This window comes from Salvelinus sp. IW2-2015, linkage group LG1 (genome assembly GCF_002910315.2).
Source record: "Salvelinus sp. IW2-2015 linkage group LG1, ASM291031v2, whole genome shotgun sequence".
Taxonomy (NCBI): Eukaryota; Metazoa; Chordata; class Actinopteri; order Salmoniformes; family Salmonidae; genus Salvelinus; species Salvelinus sp. IW2-2015.
The window spans coordinates 48,034,184-48,055,119 of record NC_036838.1 but is presented as its reverse complement, the minus strand read 5'-3'; the positions used below and the strand labels follow the sequence as shown (position 1 = coordinate 48,055,119).

The window sequence follows — 20,936 nt, the reverse complement described above, 5'->3', positions numbered from 1 at the left end:
ACAAAGTGCTGCTTCACCCACCCTCCCCAAAACAACCACACTCTTCAGTTAAATGGAGTTGCAGAGTAGCTATCTCAAGCTCGTCTCTTGTGCTCTTCTCTTAACTGTAGACGTTCTGTTTGAAAGTAGTGAGTGACTCCATCATCTATGGAGGAGAATGTGAGCCCTGAGCTCTATCTAGCTCTCGAGCCAGAGCAGAGCCAGGACCCTATGGATAGCAGCTCTCAAGGTACCTTGGACTAGCTTCCTTTCCCTTGTCAATGACAGGGGCATCTTGTTTGTCTAACTTTAATGGGCACTGCACTGCTGGATTCTCTGTAATTACTCTTTGTAAGGTGTTGATTAGTGTGTAGGGTCAGGATTACTAGAATCACAATGGATTTCACTATTGCTATATACGCTTTGAAGACCTAATTAGCTTAGTAAATCATAGTCTTTTGATTGGCAAAATCTGCTGCTTCACGTAAACACATTATTCGTTGCCCTTAATGTGTCTATACCATCAACAGCTATCCCAGAGGACAATAAGGTCCAGAAGGACATAGTAGATAAAGAAGACCAAGAGCACGGTGACAATGCTACGGAGGAAAAGCTAGAGGAGACGGAGCAATCTGCTAAGACCACAAGCGAGTTCAAGAAGACCTGGGGATTCCGCCGGACCACCATAGCCAAGAGAGAAATGCCAGGAGACACGACTGCTGAGATCCAGGATGGCCAAGTAGGGCCTGTGCGCCGCAGCGGGAGGCAGGCCAAACGCACTGACAAGTTGGAGGAGTTCCTGCTCACCACCAAGAGAGCGCGTACAGTGGGGAGGAGGAGTGCACCTGGCAGCGTAGAGGGTGGGGACCCTCCCTCCCAGACCCATACAGATGCGGAGACTGCCTCTGAGGCCAGCTTTGACGGCAACACAGAGGCCAAGTCTGTAGAGGGTAAACCAGATTCCCCAGTGAGGAAGACGAGCAGGAAGAGGATAACTCGGAAGGCTAAAGGCCGTGGCAGCTGCAGAGGTGGCTCGGTCAGTGACGATGGAAGCTCTGACAACGAAGAGAAGGGTAGTGGAGATGCACCCAAAGAGCCCCAGCCTCAGCCCCAGGAGGAGAAGGATGAGGACAAGAAGACAATCATCCCTGAAAAGAAAGAGGAGGAGGATATAGTGCAGCTGCAGCCAGAGCAGGACTCTGTGAAGAAAGAAGTGTCAGAAAAAGAAGAGAAGGAGGACGAGAAGGAGGAAAATGAAAAAGAGGAGAGCGAGGGAAAGCCCGTGGAGACCAGTGGGAGGCATGCCTCCAGGTCCAGCAGTCCTGCCAAGGCGGCCAGTAGGGGCACCAACCCAAACAAGAGAGACACCAAGTCCAGAGGAGGGGCAAAAACCCGCAAAGAGGAAGATGATGATGATGAATACCCGTCATCCTCATCATCCAGTGACTCGGGCGACGCTGAAGGATATGACCCTAATGCATTGTACTGCATCTGTCGACAGAAACACAACAAAAGGTAAGCATTTGGATGTTATTTTGCATTTCAATTGGAAATCTGATGCCTTTAGTACTTACAAATGCTTTGTCTGATCCTTCGTGGATTACGGATTGTGATCAAAATAGCCTCCATTTCCCACCTACAAGGGGATGAATAGTTAGTGATTAGTTAACCTGAGTGATGTCCTTGACTTGTAAACTATTATCACAATAMTTTGCAGCCAATAGGATATGTATTGCGATTCGATACTGTTAATTTACTATGATTCAATGTTTCATATTGCTCACCACATGGTCGCTGGACCAGAGAGAAAGCCATGAGAAACAAATTTTGATCAGTCAGGAAAATAAAAGTGCTCAAAACAAATTGGCCCCCTTTTTAAAAGATGGAGAACAAGCTGTGAAAGTAAAATACTGGAGTTTTGGTGCAGGTACAGCCAACTAGCGCAAAAATATAGCGACATTGTCAAAACAATGTGATATAAGTTGTCAAAAATAATATCACAATATGTAACCCTCCCATTGCTACTGTTTGCATAGTAGTCTCTCTATGCTCTGCTAAGTGCTCTGTGTGCGCCCAGGTTCATGATCTGCTGCGACCGCTGTGAGGAGTGGTTCCATGGAGACTGTGTGGGCATCACTGAGGCTCGTGGACGTCTGATGGAGAGGAACGGGGAGGACTACGTCTGCCCCAACTGCACCACCAAGAAGAGCCAGACAGCCAAGCCCAATGGCAAACTCAAAGCAGCTGTCCCTGGAGCCCGCAAGGCCGAGCAGAGCCCCTCTGTGGCAGCCTCCTCACCTACAGCTGCTGCTGGTGCAGATGAGAAGGGTGGCGATGACTTGGGTATTAAAGGGAGAATAGAGAAAACAACAAACCCCAGTGGAAAAAAGAAGATCAAGATTTTTCAGGCAGTAGGTTTTCTATTACTTTTCTCATAGCTCCAGTGGATGAACCCAACAAAAAACCTGTTCAAGTTTGTCATGCCAATAATAGCTTAATGAAAGACATCTGAGAGCTCCATATTAGGGATGAGTGTGAATACTTGATTGAAGGTTTCTATTTTATTACTAATAATTTAATAAAAGCACTCAATGTGTAAACAATGGCAACATATCAAACTCTGAGAGGTGTTTATTGTTTGTAGTGAAAGTAGGTTTTCGTTTCAGTTGTATCAGGACAGCCTGTATTTGGAACAACCGTGTGCACCTCTGTGACCTGTTTGACTTTCAACAGGCTGCAGAGGAGTCTAATCTGCCCAAATGTATCGGGCCAGGCTGTGAGAAGAACGCCCTGAAGGACTCTGTCTACTGCGGCAGCGAGTGTATCCTGAGACATGCCGCCGCAGCCATGGCAGCCAAGTCCATCTCCGAGCCCAAGCAGAAAGATGAACCTAAGCAGAAAGACCAAGACAAGGCCAAGGGACAGAAGAAAACACCTGGTACCAGGGCAACGCCCAAGGTAAACATGGGGTTCATAAGATACCGAAGATGTTTACATTTTTACCTACTGAAACTGGTTAGTAATATATTGTGTGGAGCCCAAATTAAGCATAGGCCTCATACATTCCAATGTTTTGAAAGACGTTCTCTAAATCAGGCCAAAAAAGGTACACCAATTTTGAGTGTGAATATCTCATTACCTACGGGTTATACAACTGGTTAGATTTCTTTCAGAAATATCTGAGTAATTATAGTGACCTGAAATAATGTTTATTGGTTACTTGCTAGATTGTTATTTTTTCTGAGTCATTGGTAGCAAACATTCATGGGAAGGTTGGTGATTGATTGCATCAGTTGGAACTACAGAACACAATTCTGGTCTGAGGAACATCTTGTGGAGGAGAGACAGGGGGACATTGCCCCAGGATAAATATATTTGCCGTCATTTGATTGCTATTCAATAGCTATTTCATCTATTCAGCGGTGTCTAATAAATTACAGACAACTGTCATATGATTTACTAAATTGTAATTCTTCCCCCAACATAATGAATTGGCAGCAGTTTAAAATTGTATATACAGTACCAGTCAAAAGTTTGGACACCTACTCACGAAAAGGGTTTTTCTTTATTTTTACTTAAGACATCAAAACTGTGAAATAACACACATGGTATCATGTAGTAACCAAACAAGTGTATTTTATATTTGAGATTCTTCAAATAGCCACCCTTTGCCTTATCAGCTTTGCACACACTTGGCATTTTCTCAACCAGCTTCATGAGGTRGTCAGTCACCTGATATGCTTTTCCAACAGTCTTGAAGGAGTTCTCACATATGCTGGGCACTTGTTGGCTGTTTTTCCTTCACTCTGCGGTCCAACTCATCCCAAACCATGTCAATTGGGTTGAGGTTRGGTGATTGTGGAGGCCAGGTCATCTGATGCAGCATTCCATCACTCTCCTTCTTAGTCAAATAGCCCTTGCACAGACTGGAGGTGTGTTTTGGGTCATTGTCCTGTTGAAAAACRAATGATAGTCCCACTAAGCCCAAACCAGATGGGATGGCATATCGCTGCAGAATGCTGTGGTAACCATGCTGGTTAAGTGTGCCTTGAATTCTAAATAAATCAGACAGTGTCACCAGCAAAGCACCATCACACCTCCTTCTCTATGCTTCACGGTGGGAACCACACATGCGGAGATCATCGGTTCACCTACTCTGTGTCTCATAAAGACACGGCGGTTGGAACCAAAAATCTCAACTTTGGACTCATCAGACCAAAGGACCGATTTCCAACAGTCTAATGTCCATTGCTCGTGTTTTTTGGCCCAAGCACATCTCTTCTTCTTATTGGTGTCCTTTAGTAGTGATTTATTTGCAGCAATTCGACCACAAAGACCTGATTCATGCAGTCTCCTCTGAACAGTTGATGTTGATGTGTCTGTTACTTGTGAAACAATTTTTGGGGCTGSAATTTCTGAGGCTGGTAACTTTAACTTATCATCTGCAGCAGAGATAACTCCAGGTCTTCCTTTCCTGTGGCGGTCCTCATAAGAGCCAGTTTCATCATAGCGCTTGATGGTTTTTGTGACTACGGCCTTCATGTCTTAAAGTAATGATGGGCTGTCGTTTCTCTTTGCTTATTTGAGCTGTTCTTGCCATAATATGGACTTGGTTATCTTCTGAATACCAACCCGACCTTTTCACAACACAACTGATTGGCTGAAACACATTAAGAAGGAAAGAAATTCCACAAATGCAATTTTTACAAGGCACACCTGTTAACTGAAATACATTCCAGGTGACTACCTCATGAAGCTGGTTGAGAGAATGCCAAGAGTGTGCAAAGCTGTCATCAATTACATACATAACACCATAACTTTCAATATTTTGCTATGAAACCCTTCCTGTGCCCGTTACTGATTTGAGTGAATGTCTGTCTGTCCATCCAGAAGAATTCCACCACTGGGAGGAAGACCAGCAAGAAGTCCACAGAGGAGGAAGAGTCTGACGGTGAGGCTGATGAGGATGGTGATGAAGAGTCACACGAAGAGCATCCACCGCCACCCGCCATGTCGTCCTGGTCCAGCGACCATAATTACAATGCAGTAACGCCAGAAAAGACTACACCCATAGCACCACCAACAGTGTTAAACAAAACGTGTATGTATCTCTTTGAAGGTCTTAATAATCCACTCTTAACTGTTTATCTTCTCACACTATAGGGGTTGTCAAGTGAGACAGTTGAATGTATGATATGCATTGATCTATTACGGGTTCTTTGAAAAACCACGTTGTTTGCCCATTATAAATGTGGTTGTTATCATGGTGACGTAATGGCTTAGATGAATGACCCATATCTGTGGGGAAAACTGTAATGACAATGGGTCCCCGAATGTATTCTGAGTATGTTGCCAGGGCATGGTTACTTAGTCAGGTATGCAGAGTGGGTAAGTACACATTGCAATGAATGGATACAAAGGTAAGTATTTTAGGATTTATTTTGAAAACCCTATTGTTAAAAAAAAAATCAGTAACCATGAACAAAACAATGGTTGGGGATTACTTGTGTAGATTCATATAAATTCTAGGYTACTGTATGCTGTTTGTGTGTTGGCACCATGTGGAGCGTGTGAGTATCTCCAMGTGCTCCTCTTGCTGTTCATCTGAAGGCAGTCCCTCCCTCTTCTCTCCAGCAGGTAGGTCTGTGACGTTTTATCCCTGGATTTATACAGTTGACTATACAGAAATACAGCTCACTGCTGATTTAATTAAGCCATAAGTTTCTTCAGCGCAGCCAAGGAAGTATTCACTATTAGTTTTGTAAATAACGTGCTGGGTTTTAAAATAGTTTGCATTATTATTCATATTGAATGTCATGCATCCAAACTCCCTCTGCGACACTGGCAATAAAATAAAAGGTGTTAAGACAGATTTTGGATGCCTTGATTGATTATGGGAGAGGTCTTGGATTACTGGGGATGTCCTGGCCAGTTGCTCTGACAGCATGTGCCACAGATCTACACCGTGCCAGGAGGAAGTGCAAGTCTGAAGCGGACAGACTGGGGAACAGCTGGGACAGGAAATCTATAGTTTCTTCTACTGAGACAAGACCGGCTGAAGACACAGAAGCACAGAAGTATTAGAATGACTGCACAAGAAGAGTGGAAGACCACAGTCGTCATAAACTATACATAAAGAGCAGGGAGGCAGACTGTTGTCACCTAAAAGTTATACCACACTTCTGATTTACTGATATGAAAATATATGAAAGATATATTCAGGGACAATTTAGTATATTTATCACTATGAGGAACTCTGCTTTGGTTCCTAGCTTTATCCAGGTTACTTAAGAAGGCAGATATTACAGGTTGTGGATTTTTGGAGTGTGAGGGCAGTCGCAAGGTATTTGGTAGTTCATGCTCTCCAGAATCATCTTATCCACCATAATACCATCTGTCTGTTACTCTCGACCTTGAGGGATGTCATATGTGATTCACTCAACCTGCTTGCATGTCTATATCTTCTGATCTGTAATATCTTATTTTGCAGACATACAAGTTCTGATTATGACATTTTGATTGTTTGACAACGAGATCTATATTTTTTGGTACAAATCAGTCAACTTGAAATTGTGTCTCTGGATCAATTAGCAATTGTGTAGTTGGTGATGGCAGTAACATTTTCTCTTGATGGCACTCGGGTATTGCCGTTTTGCATGTACATCCCAAATTCTCATACTTTGGTAATGAGCAACACAGACATGGCAGAAAAGCTTMATGTGCTTTAACAAAGCTATAACTAATATAGATGCACATATTTTGACATGGTCATACAAATGTAATTTGAGCTAGTATGCACAACCCATGTCTGTGGAAGATGTTGCATTGATCTTGAATAGTTTTTATTGGATTGTTGAGGTTGATAATATTCCTTGACAATACATATTTAGTCTTTATTGAATTCTCATTAAATGCGTGTAACCCTGAAGGTAGATGGTGTTAGGATATCACTACACTGTTTTCTTTGCTAGCTTTGCTAGCTTCACAGCTCTACTTTCAGTGGTGAACATATCCAATTTTAGCTGGGTAGTATGAAGATATAAAATGTTCAGACATTATTTTCCTTGACATGGTAAGTTCCAAGTTCAGTTGAACTTTTGGGAAACATTGGTTGTTTTCGGGCCACTTGATAGAGTGGGTCAACTGGTGGGATCTTCAAAGACCAGACAAAGGGAGAAAGCAATAGAATTTTAGTTTTGTGGAGAAATGCCTGTACCCAGTGACTTTCTAGACAGGGTGTCTTTGGACACATCTAGTATCTGTTCTTATCTAATGGGTTGTTGATTGGGGTCCAGTGCTGTAGCTCAGGAACGGATTTAAAATGTTGGTTATGCAGGCACCATTCATATCAGAGAGGACTGTTGCTTAGTACACAGTCAGGCCTGTGAGGATTTAGTCAGCTCATCCTTTCTGATAAGACTGAAGTGTTGTCTTGCCGACATTCTTCATGAAAAGGATTACCACCATTTCAACTGATGTTAAGAGGATTGAAATTGCACCGCCAACATGATGGCGATACATTTTTGCCGGAGAATAATGGAGATTTCTAAGTTCTAACTTTCTGTTTTTATATTTATTCAACCCATTGTTGTATGTGTGCATATTGTTGGCTTTTTCAGTGTGTGGAAAGATGTATTTAACCATTTTGTGTTTCTAACGTCAAGGTATTTATTTCTACATCCAACAAAGAGAGGAGGTCCTGTCTTCAAATCACCAATATTTTGTGTTTTTTGTATGCATTCTGGTCAGATGCTGTCTGACAGTCATTAAGTGAATCTAAGTGGGGATATCTTACACCACCTCAAGATCACATTGAATATTCCTACATGTTCCAAATTCAGAATTCTATTTACTTGACATTGTTTATGATGGTTCACATACTGTTTGTACTTAAGTTTAAAATAAGTTGTTTTATCCTTCGCAGCTCCTGAAAAGGAGAGTGAAGAGGACCAGAGTGAGAAGGAACCAACCCATCCTGAGAAGAAGTCTCCTGCTTCTACAGCACCGCTCAAAGGAGGAAAGAAGTCTCCTGGCCCCAAAGTATTAAAGATATACACCAGACGCAATAAACCAGCATCTCCAGTCAGCAGTGCTAAGGCACCAAAGAAACAACCATATCCCACTCCTAGCAAAACAACCAAATCCAAGAAACCACCACCACCACCACCTGCTGTCCTGACCCCTTCTGCCCCTGGCTCTCTAGACGCCCCACGACATCACGTCACAGGGGCCCTGAGGGTCGGCAAGTCCAGCTTTACCATCCCTAAGAAGCAGGCCCAGCCCCAGCAGAGAGACTCCTTAGGCCGTAGTCCGTCCAGAATCCAGTCCTCACCAGCCCCCTCCTCCCGACGCCCTGAGCCAGCCACTTTAGCACCTTCCATGATGTGCCCGACGGCTCCACCCAACAACCAGATGAGACAGAACATCCGCCGCTCGCTCACAGACATCCTATACAAGAGGTGTGTACCCCATAAGTTTATTGGAGAGAATAGTTTGTATTGTTTTGTGAACTTCATGCTACCTAAGGTCATTCATCAGAATGTTTATATTTCTAAAATAAARCTGTTGTAGGCCAATGGGAAATAGATTTGCCTGAAATCTTTATAAATAAATAAAAAATACTACTAATAAAAATAAATAATAAGAAATGCTCTAAATGTGAGTTGTATCTCATTGTCCCACCAGGGTGAGTGACAGTGATGATTTGAATATGTCTGAGAACGAGGTGGGAAAACTGGCTGTCAACATTGAGAAAGAGATGTTCAACCTCTGCTTGTGCACGGACAGCAAGTACAAGAACAAGTACAGGGGCCTCATGTTCAACCTGAAGGACCCCAAAAACAAGGTCAGTCCACAGAAACACAGACGTGGGCTCTTTTGTGTCTGCAGAAGAGACTAGTCAAGCGATACGTTGTGTATGCTAAACCAAATATGCTGAATGTTGAAAAGCCATGTACAAACTGTCTTTCTATATTATAGTACTGCGTTGTTGGTATGTGGGTAAATTCACTTACAACATGAATTGATCGTGAGTCATGAATTGGATTTAAATTAATCTGCTGAATATTGGAAGTTATGTTCACTCCAACCCAGATGCGCAGCCTACCAGACCTAGAATTATGTGAATGACAGTGTGTTGTGCTTGTCTCAGGGCCTTTTCTACAGGGTGGTCTGGGGAGAGGTCAGCCCCTTCAGGCTGGTGAGGCTGAGTGCAGATGAGCTGCTCTCCAAAGAGATCTCAGAGTGGAGGAAGCCTGACACCACTGAGGTAAGAGAACATGATAATGGAAACCAATAATTCTATGAACAGAGCAATACTTGGAATTTCATTGATTGTGCAACTAAATATCACTACTGAAGAGACCATATCATTAGCCTTATATTCCCATATATTGCTACAGACACTAAGTTGATGACCTGCGTTGTATCCTATAGGCTCCCAGCGCTAGATCCCAGACAGGGCAGTCCAAATCGAGCCATAGGCAGGATGCTGGCGCCCCTGATGTGGACATGGAGGACGCTCCTCCAATGTCTGATGGAGATGTGTGTGTCTCTGGCACCTCCCCATCTCCTCGCATGGCATCTGCTGCAGTAAGTGGTGGTTTTGTCTTTCATCTTCATTTTCCCTGCATAAGACTGGAAACATGCTATGCTGGGTGGCTAACATTTGGGTAATATATTGTGGTTTTACATTTGAATTATCTTGCCAACCAATCCTTCTTTAAACTGTCCCTTTGTCCTACTGAAGCTCATTGCCATCTGCCCCGCACCCTTGCATCACTCAAATCACACCCACTGTGCATAAATGTAGCTATTGTTTTTCAGTTGATCTAATGATACATGTATCAGAACTTTATTGCCATACAACAAATGGTTGCTCAGAATAATTTTGGTATTCAGGCCCTCATCAGATTTGGCTATGGTTTATGTGCTATTTTGAGAATCCATTGAAGGTCATTTTGTAGATTTGACTGTCTCTCTGGTCTCCTTTTCCAATGTGTTCAGGAACAAGAGGAAGCTGGCTCCACTCCCTTCTCTGGCTCAGTTCAGGCTGGGGTGAAGAGTGGCAGTGCCCTGCCAGATATCTTCAGCATGATGCGGGACACCACGGCCGAACACAGGGCCCATCTCTTTGACCTCAATTGCAAAATCTGTACAGGTAAAAATGAATGAAAAGAATGAGAGGTGAAGTGTTTTGATGGTATGTAAGAAACGGTGGCATATGTCCCTCAAAGATCTGAGGAAATATCTTAATTCCTATTACTCCATGCTTCACTTAGTGGATTTGAAGGTTTAAGCAGCCTCTGTCTCCTCTCTTCCAGGCCAGAAGTCTGCAGACGATGAACCAGCAGCCAAGAAGGCCAAACTCTCCAAGAAGCCCGAGGTGAGGCAAGAGGTGAGACGCTTGCCCAGGTCCTCCTCAGGTGAAGGTGTCCTGGTCAATTATCCCGGCAGTGAGACACCAGTCCCTGAGCCCCTGCCCTACCATGAGGACGCAGGCATCATGTTGCCTCCACCCCAGACCCCAGCCCCTGTCACTGTACCAGCCGTCTCCTCTGTCAGCATCACCCGCAGAGATCCCCGCATGGCAAGACACAGCTCTGGAGTGACGGTCACCCACTCAGCCCCAGACACCTCCATGGTAGCACCAATCTCAACAGATACCTATTCAAGACCCATTCCAACAGAGTCCTATTCAAGACCTATCCCAGCAGAGCCCGCTCCGGTTGTAGTGATGGAGGTGGTGCCCAAGGGGCCCCTCCCCATGCCCCCGGCTCCTCCACCCTCCATCCCCAGGCCCGTCATGCAGAAAGCTGCCTCGTCAGAGCCTCCTCCAGAGGGTGAGACTGCCATCTTCCTCCATAGTCAGGAGATGATGTGGAAAGGATTCGTCAACATGCACACCGTGGCTAAGTTTGTCACTAAAGCATACCTGGTCTCAGGAACCTTTGAGCACCTGAAAGAGGTTGGTTATTCATTTGTTTGAAAAAAACTTAGGTCAATGKTTTTTTTTTTWACGTGAGCTAAGAAAAAACACATTGTAGAACTAATAACTCAGAGACTGACATGACAGCTGTTATATTTTAATCATAGTGAAACTTGAACTCAATTTTGACCAGAATAAATGTATTACTTGTTTGATCTGGTTGTGAATAGATGTGGTAATAATGTCATCAGAGTTCAACACAAAGGTGACATTGTTAATCCTGTATAGGATCTACCTGACACCATCCACATCGGAGGCCGAATCTCCCCCAGCACCGTGTGGGACTATGTGGGGAAACTAAAAACGTCTCTGTCCAAGGTAAAGCTGTTCACCATGAGGTATTTATACACAACCTACTTCCTGGTCGAGGACCCTAAGGTCATACCTCTCTCTTTGGGTTTGCTCTGTCCCCAGGAGCTGTGTCTGATCCGGTTCCATCCAGCCACAGAGGAAGAGGAGGTGGCCTATGTCTCTCTCTTCTCCTATTTCAGTAGCAGGAAGCGCTTTGGAGTGGTCGCCAACAACAACCGCCGCATCAAAGACCTGTACCTCATCCCCCTGAGCTCCAAGGACCCTCTGCCCTCCAAACTGTTACCCTTCGATGGGCCAGGTAAGCATCTGCAGGGAGACACAGAGGCCTCTGATAATCCACACACTGGTTTCAATATGATGTGTCAATATACCTGAACATAATTAAGTTAGTAATGATGTCAGTCTATAGTTTATTTCTGAGTGGTAAGTATCTTCAGGGTTTAGTTAGTTTGTTTTCTTCTGTGTGAAATGAGAGCTTGTTTCATGAAGTTGATTTATGATATACACTGTAGGGGGCGATCATGTGCTTTTGTTGTTGCCTTCCTCTTTGAACATCCCTCTGTACTTTTTCTGTGCACTCTCTGTACTTGTGTATATTATCTTGTATCACATGTCTGTCTTAAATAAAGGATGTTGTGCATCACAGGTTGGTGCCACCTTAGATGTCAGTCTCAGCCTGTTGTTTTTAAGGCTCACCTTTTATTCTGCACTGTAGATACTCCAGTGAAAAATGTTTGGGTAATGATGTTGTTTCTGAAAATGACATCTGCCACAGTATGTTACATTTAAAGTGTTCTACACTGCAACTTGGTGTACTGCATTAGTGGATCTCCAGTACTTACATGTCATAACTGAAGCGGCAGCACCTGACCTGCACCTAGCCCATCCCATACCACAAACTGAATGCCTGGGGAGCCATGGTAAGTTATCTTGAGAGAGGTCCAGCTCAGTGAGCCTTGGACAGAGATTGGCCCACTCATGTTGCTGTTTTCAAGAAGATTAAGGACAATAATAATCTATGGCTTTCAACCACTTGTCAGACTGAATTTAAGAATCAAGAAACACATCCATTTAGTTTGTCAGCAGAGGTTGGGTTGGTATGTGTCTTTAAAAATGTAAGCTGAGTGCAATGCACTGTACAACAAATATATTGTATTTTTTATATGGCATCGTAAAGAATATGTGGAAATGTCCACTTATTTACAAGTGACTTCATGAGAATGCATACTAATGACAATCTAGGAAGATGAAAAGCTTTTTGAAACTGGTGAATGTGAGTGTTTGTGTAACTTTGAAGGGTGATGAGGTTGTTTGATCAAACAGGAACATGTAGTCTAATGCAGTGCAGACAGTTACATTTCTCAAAGTATGATGGGAAGTTTGACTGCTCAGCATTGTGATGATTCTTACTACTTTTATAAAGGTTGTCTATGGCCTACAATTCTTGTTTTGTATTCTTTTGACACATTCATATTATAATTTAATGGTTATACTTTTACCTGATTATACAGGTGGCATTGTTTGCTCATGTTATCGATTCTTTGAACAATTCAAAATGGAAAGTGAAGACCACTTCAAACAGATCTGTGTCTCTGGAAATGTTTTTTTGATTCTAATTGAGATATGCAGTATACAAGTATGTGAGTGGATACATATGTTCTAGAATGTTTTTATTACATTTTCATTATTTTACCTTTCTGTCTTGCAGGTCTTGAGCCAGCGCGCCCTAACCTCCTCCTCGGCTTGGTGATCTGCCAGAAGGACAAGAAGCGTGCTGTAGCCTCCTTTGAGACTGAAGAGAAGCGTTCCATGACCCAAATCAGAGACCTAGATGACACAGGCCTTCCAAAACCAACCTCAGCCATCAAGGCTGAAGTGAAAGCAGAGAAAGCCTTGCGGTACACCCAAGATCTTCCCTTCAACACATCCCCCCCAGGTACACCTCCCCCTCTCAGCTCCTCAGGGACCTCATCCACCTCCATGGCAGCCTCATCAGTGCTGTCCTTCCTGTCCTCTGTCAAAGCCCCTGCTACAGGCAGAGAGTCACCTTCCTCCAGCTCTGCTGCGTCCTCTGCTACCAATGCCACCCCCCTTCAGACCATCCTGAAGACTTTGTTTGGGAACAAGATGCATGACTCTGAGGCCTCCATGTCCCCTTCTGAGCATGGTGCTGTTGATGTCTCAGCCGGCCCCGCTACTCTGCTTGATCCCATCGTTCAGCAGTTTGGACAGATTTCTAAGGAGAAGCAGATGGAGGAGGATGAGGATGACCGACCATATGACCCAGAGGAGGAGTATGACCCAGGTATGGGCTATGGAGCACCCCAGAAGTTAGTTAAAGAACCTGAGGTCATCAAGCAGCCAGAGGCTACGGATCTGGACGATGTGGCCTATGATCCGGAGGATGACACCATCTTTGAGGAGGTCAGGACTGATGTCCCTGGTCAAGCCAGGGCCGCACCTGGAGGTCTGACCGAACAGCAGAAAATGCTGGAGGATCTCAACAAACAGATTGAGGAGCAGAAACGTCAGCTTGAGGAGCAGGAGGAATCCATCCACCAACCAGGGTCAACCAAAGGGACATCAGCTGCCTCGTTCTCAGTCATTGACAGCTTGATCTCACAGCCATCCCTACTGGCCAACAGTCAGCTCCTGCAGCTGGGAAAAAAGGTTGATGAGTTGATGAAATCCTCCTCTGCTGCCGCTCCTTTGATTAACCAGAGAAGGGACCCAAGGCAGAGCAGGGACCCCAGGCCGAGTAGAGACCCCAGGAGGCTAACCTCAGACTCAATAGAAAAAGAAGAGACACCTCTTCCTGCTCCTGTCACAGCCACCACGCAACCACCACAGACTGATGCCCAAGAACCAGAAACACCACTGTCCCAAGAAGAGGTTATAACAGAATCTCTTCCCTTCCTGGAATCAGACACAACAGAGGAGTCCATTCCCCTGTTAGGTGAGCGTGTAGAACCTGATATGGAGGTCAATTACGTGGAGAAACGAACTGTGGAATCGGAGAAAGTCGACCCAACCAAGAGTGACTTTGACAAATACAGTATTTGGCCAAATGCAGCCAGCATTTTAAAGACAGGAGAGATTTCTAATTCTGAGCAGAACAGTCAAGAGTCTACGTCCTCTGGCTACTTCAAGATGTCCGCAAACAGCTCCTCAGCTTCACCTACAATTCATGTACTGTCTCAGAATGTCAACCAGGATAGCTCCACCCTAGTGGACACCCAATCCTCCCACATGTTACACATGGAAACATCAGGCTACATGGACTATGGAGCTCCTCCTGACATTCCGCCAACAGCCACCTTCCCACCCCACCTTGGACCCCCACCGATGCAAGGTCCACCTCCAATGCTTGGGCCACCACCCATGCAGAGTATTCCTTCCTTGTCAGGCTCTCTACCTATGCAGAGACCTCCACCCATACCGGTTCCTTCACCCATGCAAGTGGAGAGTGACCAGTCTCAGTACTCTCAGTATGGGTCAACTCCTGCTGCTTACCCTCCCTATCAGAACCAGTGGGGTGGCTCTCAGCAGCAGTATGAGGCACCCCTTGGACCTCCACTCCAGACCATGATGCAACCCAGAGGACCCCCTCCATTCCAGCCGATGGGCCAGAGAGCTCCACCTCCCCAGATGTTCAATGCCCCCATGGGTTCCCTGGCTCCCCGGCACATGGGGCAGCAAGGCCCACCTCCAGGCCAGTTCATGGAGGGCCATGGCCTTCCCCCACCTCCTACTTTTGATGGGCAAAATGGTTTAGCTCCAGCAAGGTTCACTGGACCCCCTCCTCCATTCAACTTCCCTGGACCCAGAGGCCCCCCTCCTCCCTTCACAGGGCCTCCCCCAGGCCACTTTGACAACAGAGGACCCCCTCCATCCCACTTCCCCGGACCCAGAGGTCCTCCGCCTTCTCATTTTGGGGATCATGGGTCCCAAGCACCCATGATCGACCCACCAAGAGGCCCTGTAGACCAGTACAACAATGCCAGTGTTGGTTCCTACCAGCAGAGCATGGACCATCACCAGGGTCAGACCCCTCCACACATGTACAAAGACAACCAGGCTCCCCCACCAGGCCCCTCTTACAGAGGACCTCCACACTACCAGTATGAGGGGCGGAGAGGCGCGCCTCCCAGTGGAGATGTGGGTGAACAGCATTTCCATTCACCTAACCAGTTTCGGGGCTCTAGAGCACCCTCCCCACCACCACACAGGGGATCTTATGATGACCAGAGACACCCTCAAGACCACCGGGGGGGCCCAACTCAGCATTTCGGAGGACCTGACCGGTTTCGCCTTGACAATCCAGGAGACTTAAGACCAACCCGCCACAGTGGGCCACTGCTCCCGACCCCTCCAGAGGGCCCCATACCTCTACCAAACCGCATGGGGGGTCACAGCCCAGAGTCCCACACGGATGACCACTGGCGACGACACTCGCCTGACATGAGAAGGAGCAGCTCCACCAGAGAGGGCTCAGAGCCCCGCGGTGGAGACAGTGCCAGTCGGTTTGAGGGTGGCCACAAAGACCGGGAGCCAATCCCTGTTTCCTCTGGGTTGTCGGAAAGGCAGAAGGATCTGTCTGAGGACCGCAGGAGGGAGAGGGACCATGAGGGGCCTCACGGGGCCAGGCCATGGGAGAGGAGCCAGGGCAAGCGATGGAGCCGGGAGAGGGACAGGGGCAGGGAGAGAGACCGAGGAGAGAGGGAACGCAGCCGGGAGAGAGACCGCAGCAGAGGGAGGGCGGGAGAGCGGCACAGGGTTCCAGAGGGAGAGCGGCACGGGGTCCAGAGGGAGAGCGGCACAGGGTTCCAGAGGGAGAGCGGCACAGGGTTCCAGAGGGAGAGCGCACAGGGCTCCAGAGGGAGAGCGGCACAGGGCTCCAGAGGGAGAGCGGCACAGGGTCCAGAGGGGAGAGCGGCACAGGGCTCCAGAGGAGAGCGGCACAGGGCTCCAGAGGAGAGCGGCACAGGGCTCCAGAGGGAGAGCGGCACAGGGCTCCAGAGGGAGAGCGGCACAGGGCTCCAGAGGGAGAGCGCACAGGGCTCCAGAGGAGAGCGGCACAGGGCTCCAGAGGGAGAGCGGCACAGGGCTCCAGAGGAGGAGCGGCACAGGGCTCCAGAGGTAGACGGCGCAACAGGGCACCAGAGGTAGACGGCACAGGGACCAGAGGTAGACGGCACAGGGCACAGAGGTAGACGGGCACAGGGCACCAGAGGTAGACGGGCACAGGGCACCAGAGGGAGACGGGCACAGGGCACCAGAGGGAGACGGGCACAGGGCACCAGAGGGAGACGGGCACAGGAATCCAGAGACAGACAAGAGGAAGGACAAGGAGAGAGACCGTGACCGAGAAAGGGACAGAGTTAGGGGGAGAGAGCCTGACAGGAGAGACTACGACCGAGAGAGAGCCAGGAACAGAGACCGAGAGAGAGACAGAGAAAGGAAAAGAGACAGGACCAGGAGCAGAGACCGGGACAGAGGCAGGGAGAGAGAGCCTGACAGGAGAGAAAACGACAGAGACAGAGCACGGGACCGAGAAAGGGACAAAGACCGAGACCGCCGGGACAGGAGCAAGAGCAAAGAAAAGAGAGAAGACAAAAAAGAATCAAACAAATCTTATGTCCCAAAGGAGAATGATAAACCTGCAGGGGTGGAAAGTGATAAAAACACATCATAATGTCTTACTTCTGTGGACCACTTTTCTCTGGAGTAACTCAATCACCCTGTGACTTTCACTTTCAGTATCATAACTGTACATTTAAATAGACATTATTGTGAATGCTCTTGTAGTTGAAAGGTCTACACATTTTGTATTCCTTTTGCCATTTTATACATTTTAACACATTTAAAGGAACTAATTTTGTGGTCTTAATTAAGTATGATACCATGTAATTTATATATTACATCTACCTTTCTCCTGTCAAAGTACCTTCACATGGTACAATAATCACATGAAAGTAACTAATTAACTCCCTTCCTTGTAATGTAGATATGAATGTATTTGTGTATATACTGGTATGTTTTTAATCACATTTTTCTAAGTAGAGAAATTATAAGCCATATATCTGGAATGGATAATGTGAGAATTGAGGAAACACATTGATTGCTATAGTCTAACGTATATGACAGTATGTGCTTGTATGTTCATCAGTCAAGCACTGAATGGTTGTATCTATAGTATTGCTAATTACAGTTGAAATGTCCTGATTTTGTTTAAACTTGGCCAATTAAACCTACTTTGACTACATATCTCTTTGTCATTAATGGCTATTGTCTAACAGATTATTTTATTGATTTGAGTTGCATGTAAATCAATGTCCGGTACATCCACTTCAGGATAATTGCTCTGAGCCTTGGCTTGCTACCTGCTACTCACACCAAATTGAGTCCGATCCAATCCAACATTTGGATGCACATGTGTGATTTGGAGGCATGTAACCAAAAGCAGTTTTCATGTAATCAGACAAACAAAAGCAATGTAGATTGGCCAATGATTGACTTAGAGAACAGTGAACAGAGAAGTGTACATTATGCCTATTACATTTTCCTAAATATTTTTTACAGGATGCCAGTATAATTCTTCCAGAATATTGAGAACAGGAAGATGTCTGACCTACACCTCACCTCAGAGGCTGAAATGAGAGATTTAGAACATATGGGCTCAGTTTATACATCATTCACAATTCTAAAATGGCAGGCACATACATTCTGTTTAAAAAGTGATTTGAAAAACCCGCCTAGAGTTTCCAGCCCAAGGGAGTGTATTTTCTTGCTCCCTACATCACCGCAAATGTCATAGTGTTTGAAAATCAGTTTTTTAAATGTTTGAACTTTTCATGTCATCGGGTAGCTTAATATTTTTTTCTACAAAACTTAGAAATGCACCTTTACATTTTTTTTTTTTTTTTAACATACGTTGACACTGGTATTGTGGTGGAGATAATGAAAATGAGGTTGAAAAGTGGTGAAGTTACCCTCCAAAAAGGCAAGCAAGAATGATCATTAAAAACAGTGACTGACCAGGGCCTGGTTTCCCGATAGCGATGGAATTTAGGTGTTTTAATGTTTTAATGATGTATCTTGCCCTACATCGGACAATGATGCATCACGCGTTTCCCAAAACCCCATGCAGTAAGAACGTTTGCAGAAAGAACGTTCGCTAGTGGTCTTTGGAGCATGTGTCGATACTGATAGGATCGAAAGAAAGGCAGCGCTCTTTTTATACGTTGCTTGTGTGTTAATTGCAAAAACATTGACAACGTATTTGTAGTCAACTTTGTTCTGAAATTGACGGATAAACCATTTGTTTCTATGTTTAGTGGAGATCTCTGTATAAAGTGACGCGGGAGGGCAAAAAAGCATCTAGCGACGCACTTAACGTTAGCTGTTATACGGGTGGTCTCAGGCAGACGTTAGATTACAACCGTTTTCAAGTGCAACATTAATTAATAACAATGGTTTTGGGAAATAGCTCTGAGATTTAACGATGGTCCTACGAAGGATGGCCTCAGCCTTAAAATGCTTTTTACTTAAGTACTATACACCACTGATACTACGTATACATAAGTCAATTATAATTTCATTATACTTTATTAAAATATCAAAATCTTCCCCTTCCCCTTTGCTTTTATGCCCTCTGGTTTCTGGTTGCTTCACAATCTACCTATTTGGATGAATACACTCATCTTATTCATATCTCCACTGTTACATTAAACACCTATTTAATGTTCAGATACTATTGCTTTTCTCTGGTAGGAGGATTCTTATTTGTTTTACTGGTGCTCTCCGAAACTGTTTTGGTAATTTCCCCAATTCTAGGCTTTTTGGCGCGGCAGCTCTTTGGTGCATCTCTGGTTCTGGCTTTATTAACCTTGCTCTGGGGTACCTTATGAGGAGATAGCTCTATGGCTGGACCCTCAGTGGTCTGAACCTGGCTCCGGGATGGGTCTTTAGGACATAGGTCTATGGCTGGACCCTCAGTGGTCTTATCCGGCCTCTGGGATACCTGTTGAGTAGATTGCTCAATTGCTGAGCATTCGGTCTTTAACTGACTCAGTGAAACCTCTTTATTAAGTGGCTCGCTCTTTCACTGAATTGTTCTTGCCTTCTGAATCTTTAGTGGGTGCACTCTCTATTTTCTCATTTCCGTGATTATTTAAAACATCTTTGGTGGGGGACCGAGTCTTTACATTACCTTGGGCAGTATGTGAGTGCCCTGTAGAGCGAGTAGCTACATACTTTGGAACATCTTCATAATGCCTAATTGATGCACGCTCAGGGGCCAAATCATCATTTTTGGGGGAAACCAATCTTGGAACAGGGTGCCGAAAGGAATCAGCTGTGCTAACAATAGCATTGCGAGGAATAGATAGGTCGTCACTGACATCTCTGTCATCTCAGTAGTTACCATGCTGATAATGGCCTGCCATTGTTTGCCTATTATCTGAGAATTCTTCTCCATTTGAGAAAGTCATCTGGATCTTCTTGGGGCACCACACAAACTCATGTTTGGGCTCATAGTGCTTGTAGGCATACTCAACTAGATCCCTGCGCTCTTGCTTATCAATGACAGCAAAGATGAAGTAGTTGAGCACGCTCTCCTTCACATTGTACAGCTTGCCTTTGACAAGTTTCCTCCAGGAAGAAGCGGACGAGTGGGGCCTGGTAGTGGGGGAACCCCAGAGTGCCCAGGCACTTCAGGATGCGGGTGATGCGCAGGTTGTTGTGTGTGTTTCTGTCATGAACGAAAAAACACAAGAACAAAAATACAAGGATACTGTTATTCTCAGAAGGTTAATTTGAAAACTGAAATTGTAGCTATTATGTATCACAATCACTATAAAATAACAGTTAAATGACCCAATGAAGAAATTGCTAACCTGTCCAGGTTGTCAAATCTCTTATGCCAGTTATTTGCCCGTCGCACTTCCCCTGTTGTGTCATTTGACAGCTGGATGCCGTAGAAGTCCAGCATGAGTTTGTAGGACTTGACCAGCCTCTTCTTCGCAGTTTCATCTTGAAGGAAAGCCTGAGGAAGAAGTAGATTGTCATTCAGAACAATTATGGACAAATTATATTTTCTAAGCCCACCAGTCAATAGATGACATACAGGTAACTGACAAAATAAAGCAAATACCAGCATAGTTTTTTTGGTACATAGTGTCTCCGCCATAATTTCCTATGACTGAAAACAGCTTCTGGACATCAGAACAGCGATCACTAACATCAATTTGGATGAACATTTCTACTTCAACGAGTCGGCAGCAATGGATGTTCTGCTTCCTCCGGACTAGGCCCTAATCTCCGGGACTCGAAAGAAGAAGCGATGGCGGAAGGCAAGGAGGCACTTTGACAAGATTATATCTGCGAGCTAATAAACCACCTGTACTCTCCGTTCTATTGGTGAACGTACAGTCACTAGAGAACAAACTGGACGAGTGTAACGGCTTTCTAGATCTTCCTCCTCAGACGAGGAGAGGAGAGAAGGATCGGAGGACCAATACGCAGCGAGGTATGATGACATGATAATTTATTAAACAAAACAGACGAAGACGAAAAAACGAACTATACTTGATAACTAACAAAACAACAAACGATGTAGACAGACCTGGACGTAAGAACTTACATGAAACACGAAGAA

General features: G+C 45.3%; 2 protein-coding genes across 7 annotated transcripts in view; one reads left to right on the top strand and one right to left on the bottom strand.

Annotated features, from left to right (window-relative positions):
- The window catches only part of LOC111968741 (death-inducer obliterator 1), a 27,214-nt gene extending 9,671 nt beyond the window's left edge, over positions 1–17,543 (top strand). For 2 of the 6 annotated variants that reach the window (XM_070445337.1, XM_070445342.1), the window contains exons 3-17: positions 111–229; positions 510–1,494; positions 2,057–2,390; positions 2,713–2,937; positions 4,870–5,080; positions 7,904–8,438; positions 8,665–8,824; positions 9,131–9,247; positions 9,415–9,570; positions 9,985–10,138; positions 10,302–10,945; positions 11,195–11,284; positions 11,381–11,576; positions 12,987–16,417; positions 16,488–17,543. In XM_070445337.1, coding sequence (XP_070301438.1) covers positions 148–229; positions 510–1,494; positions 2,057–2,390; positions 2,713–2,937; positions 4,870–5,080; positions 7,904–8,438; positions 8,665–8,824; positions 9,131–9,247; positions 9,415–9,570; positions 9,985–10,138; positions 10,302–10,945; positions 11,195–11,284; positions 11,381–11,576; positions 12,987–16,417; positions 16,488–16,973 — 7,806 coding nt within the window. In that variant the 5' untranslated portion in view covers positions 111–147 and the 3' untranslated portion in view covers positions 16,974–17,543. Of the gene's footprint in view, positions 1–110; positions 230–509; positions 1,495–2,056; positions 2,391–2,712; positions 2,938–4,869; positions 5,081–7,903; positions 8,439–8,664; positions 8,825–9,130; positions 9,248–9,414; positions 9,571–9,984; positions 10,139–10,301; positions 10,946–11,194; positions 11,285–11,380; positions 11,577–12,986; positions 16,444–16,487 lie in introns of all 6 variants that reach the window. The other 4 variants (XM_023994595.2, XM_070445348.1, XM_023994585.2 and 1 more) reach the window with 4 other exon arrangements.
- The window catches only part of LOC111968735 (opioid growth factor receptor-like), a 21,655-nt gene continuing 18,238 nt past the window's right edge, over positions 17,520–20,936 (bottom strand). Inside the window, 3 exon segments of the mRNA XM_023994572.2 lie at positions 17,520–19,924; positions 19,926–20,030; positions 20,176–20,324. Of these exon segments, the coding sequence (XP_023850340.1) occupies positions 19,693–19,924; positions 19,926–20,030; positions 20,176–20,324 (486 nt within the window). The 3' untranslated portion in view covers positions 17,520–19,692.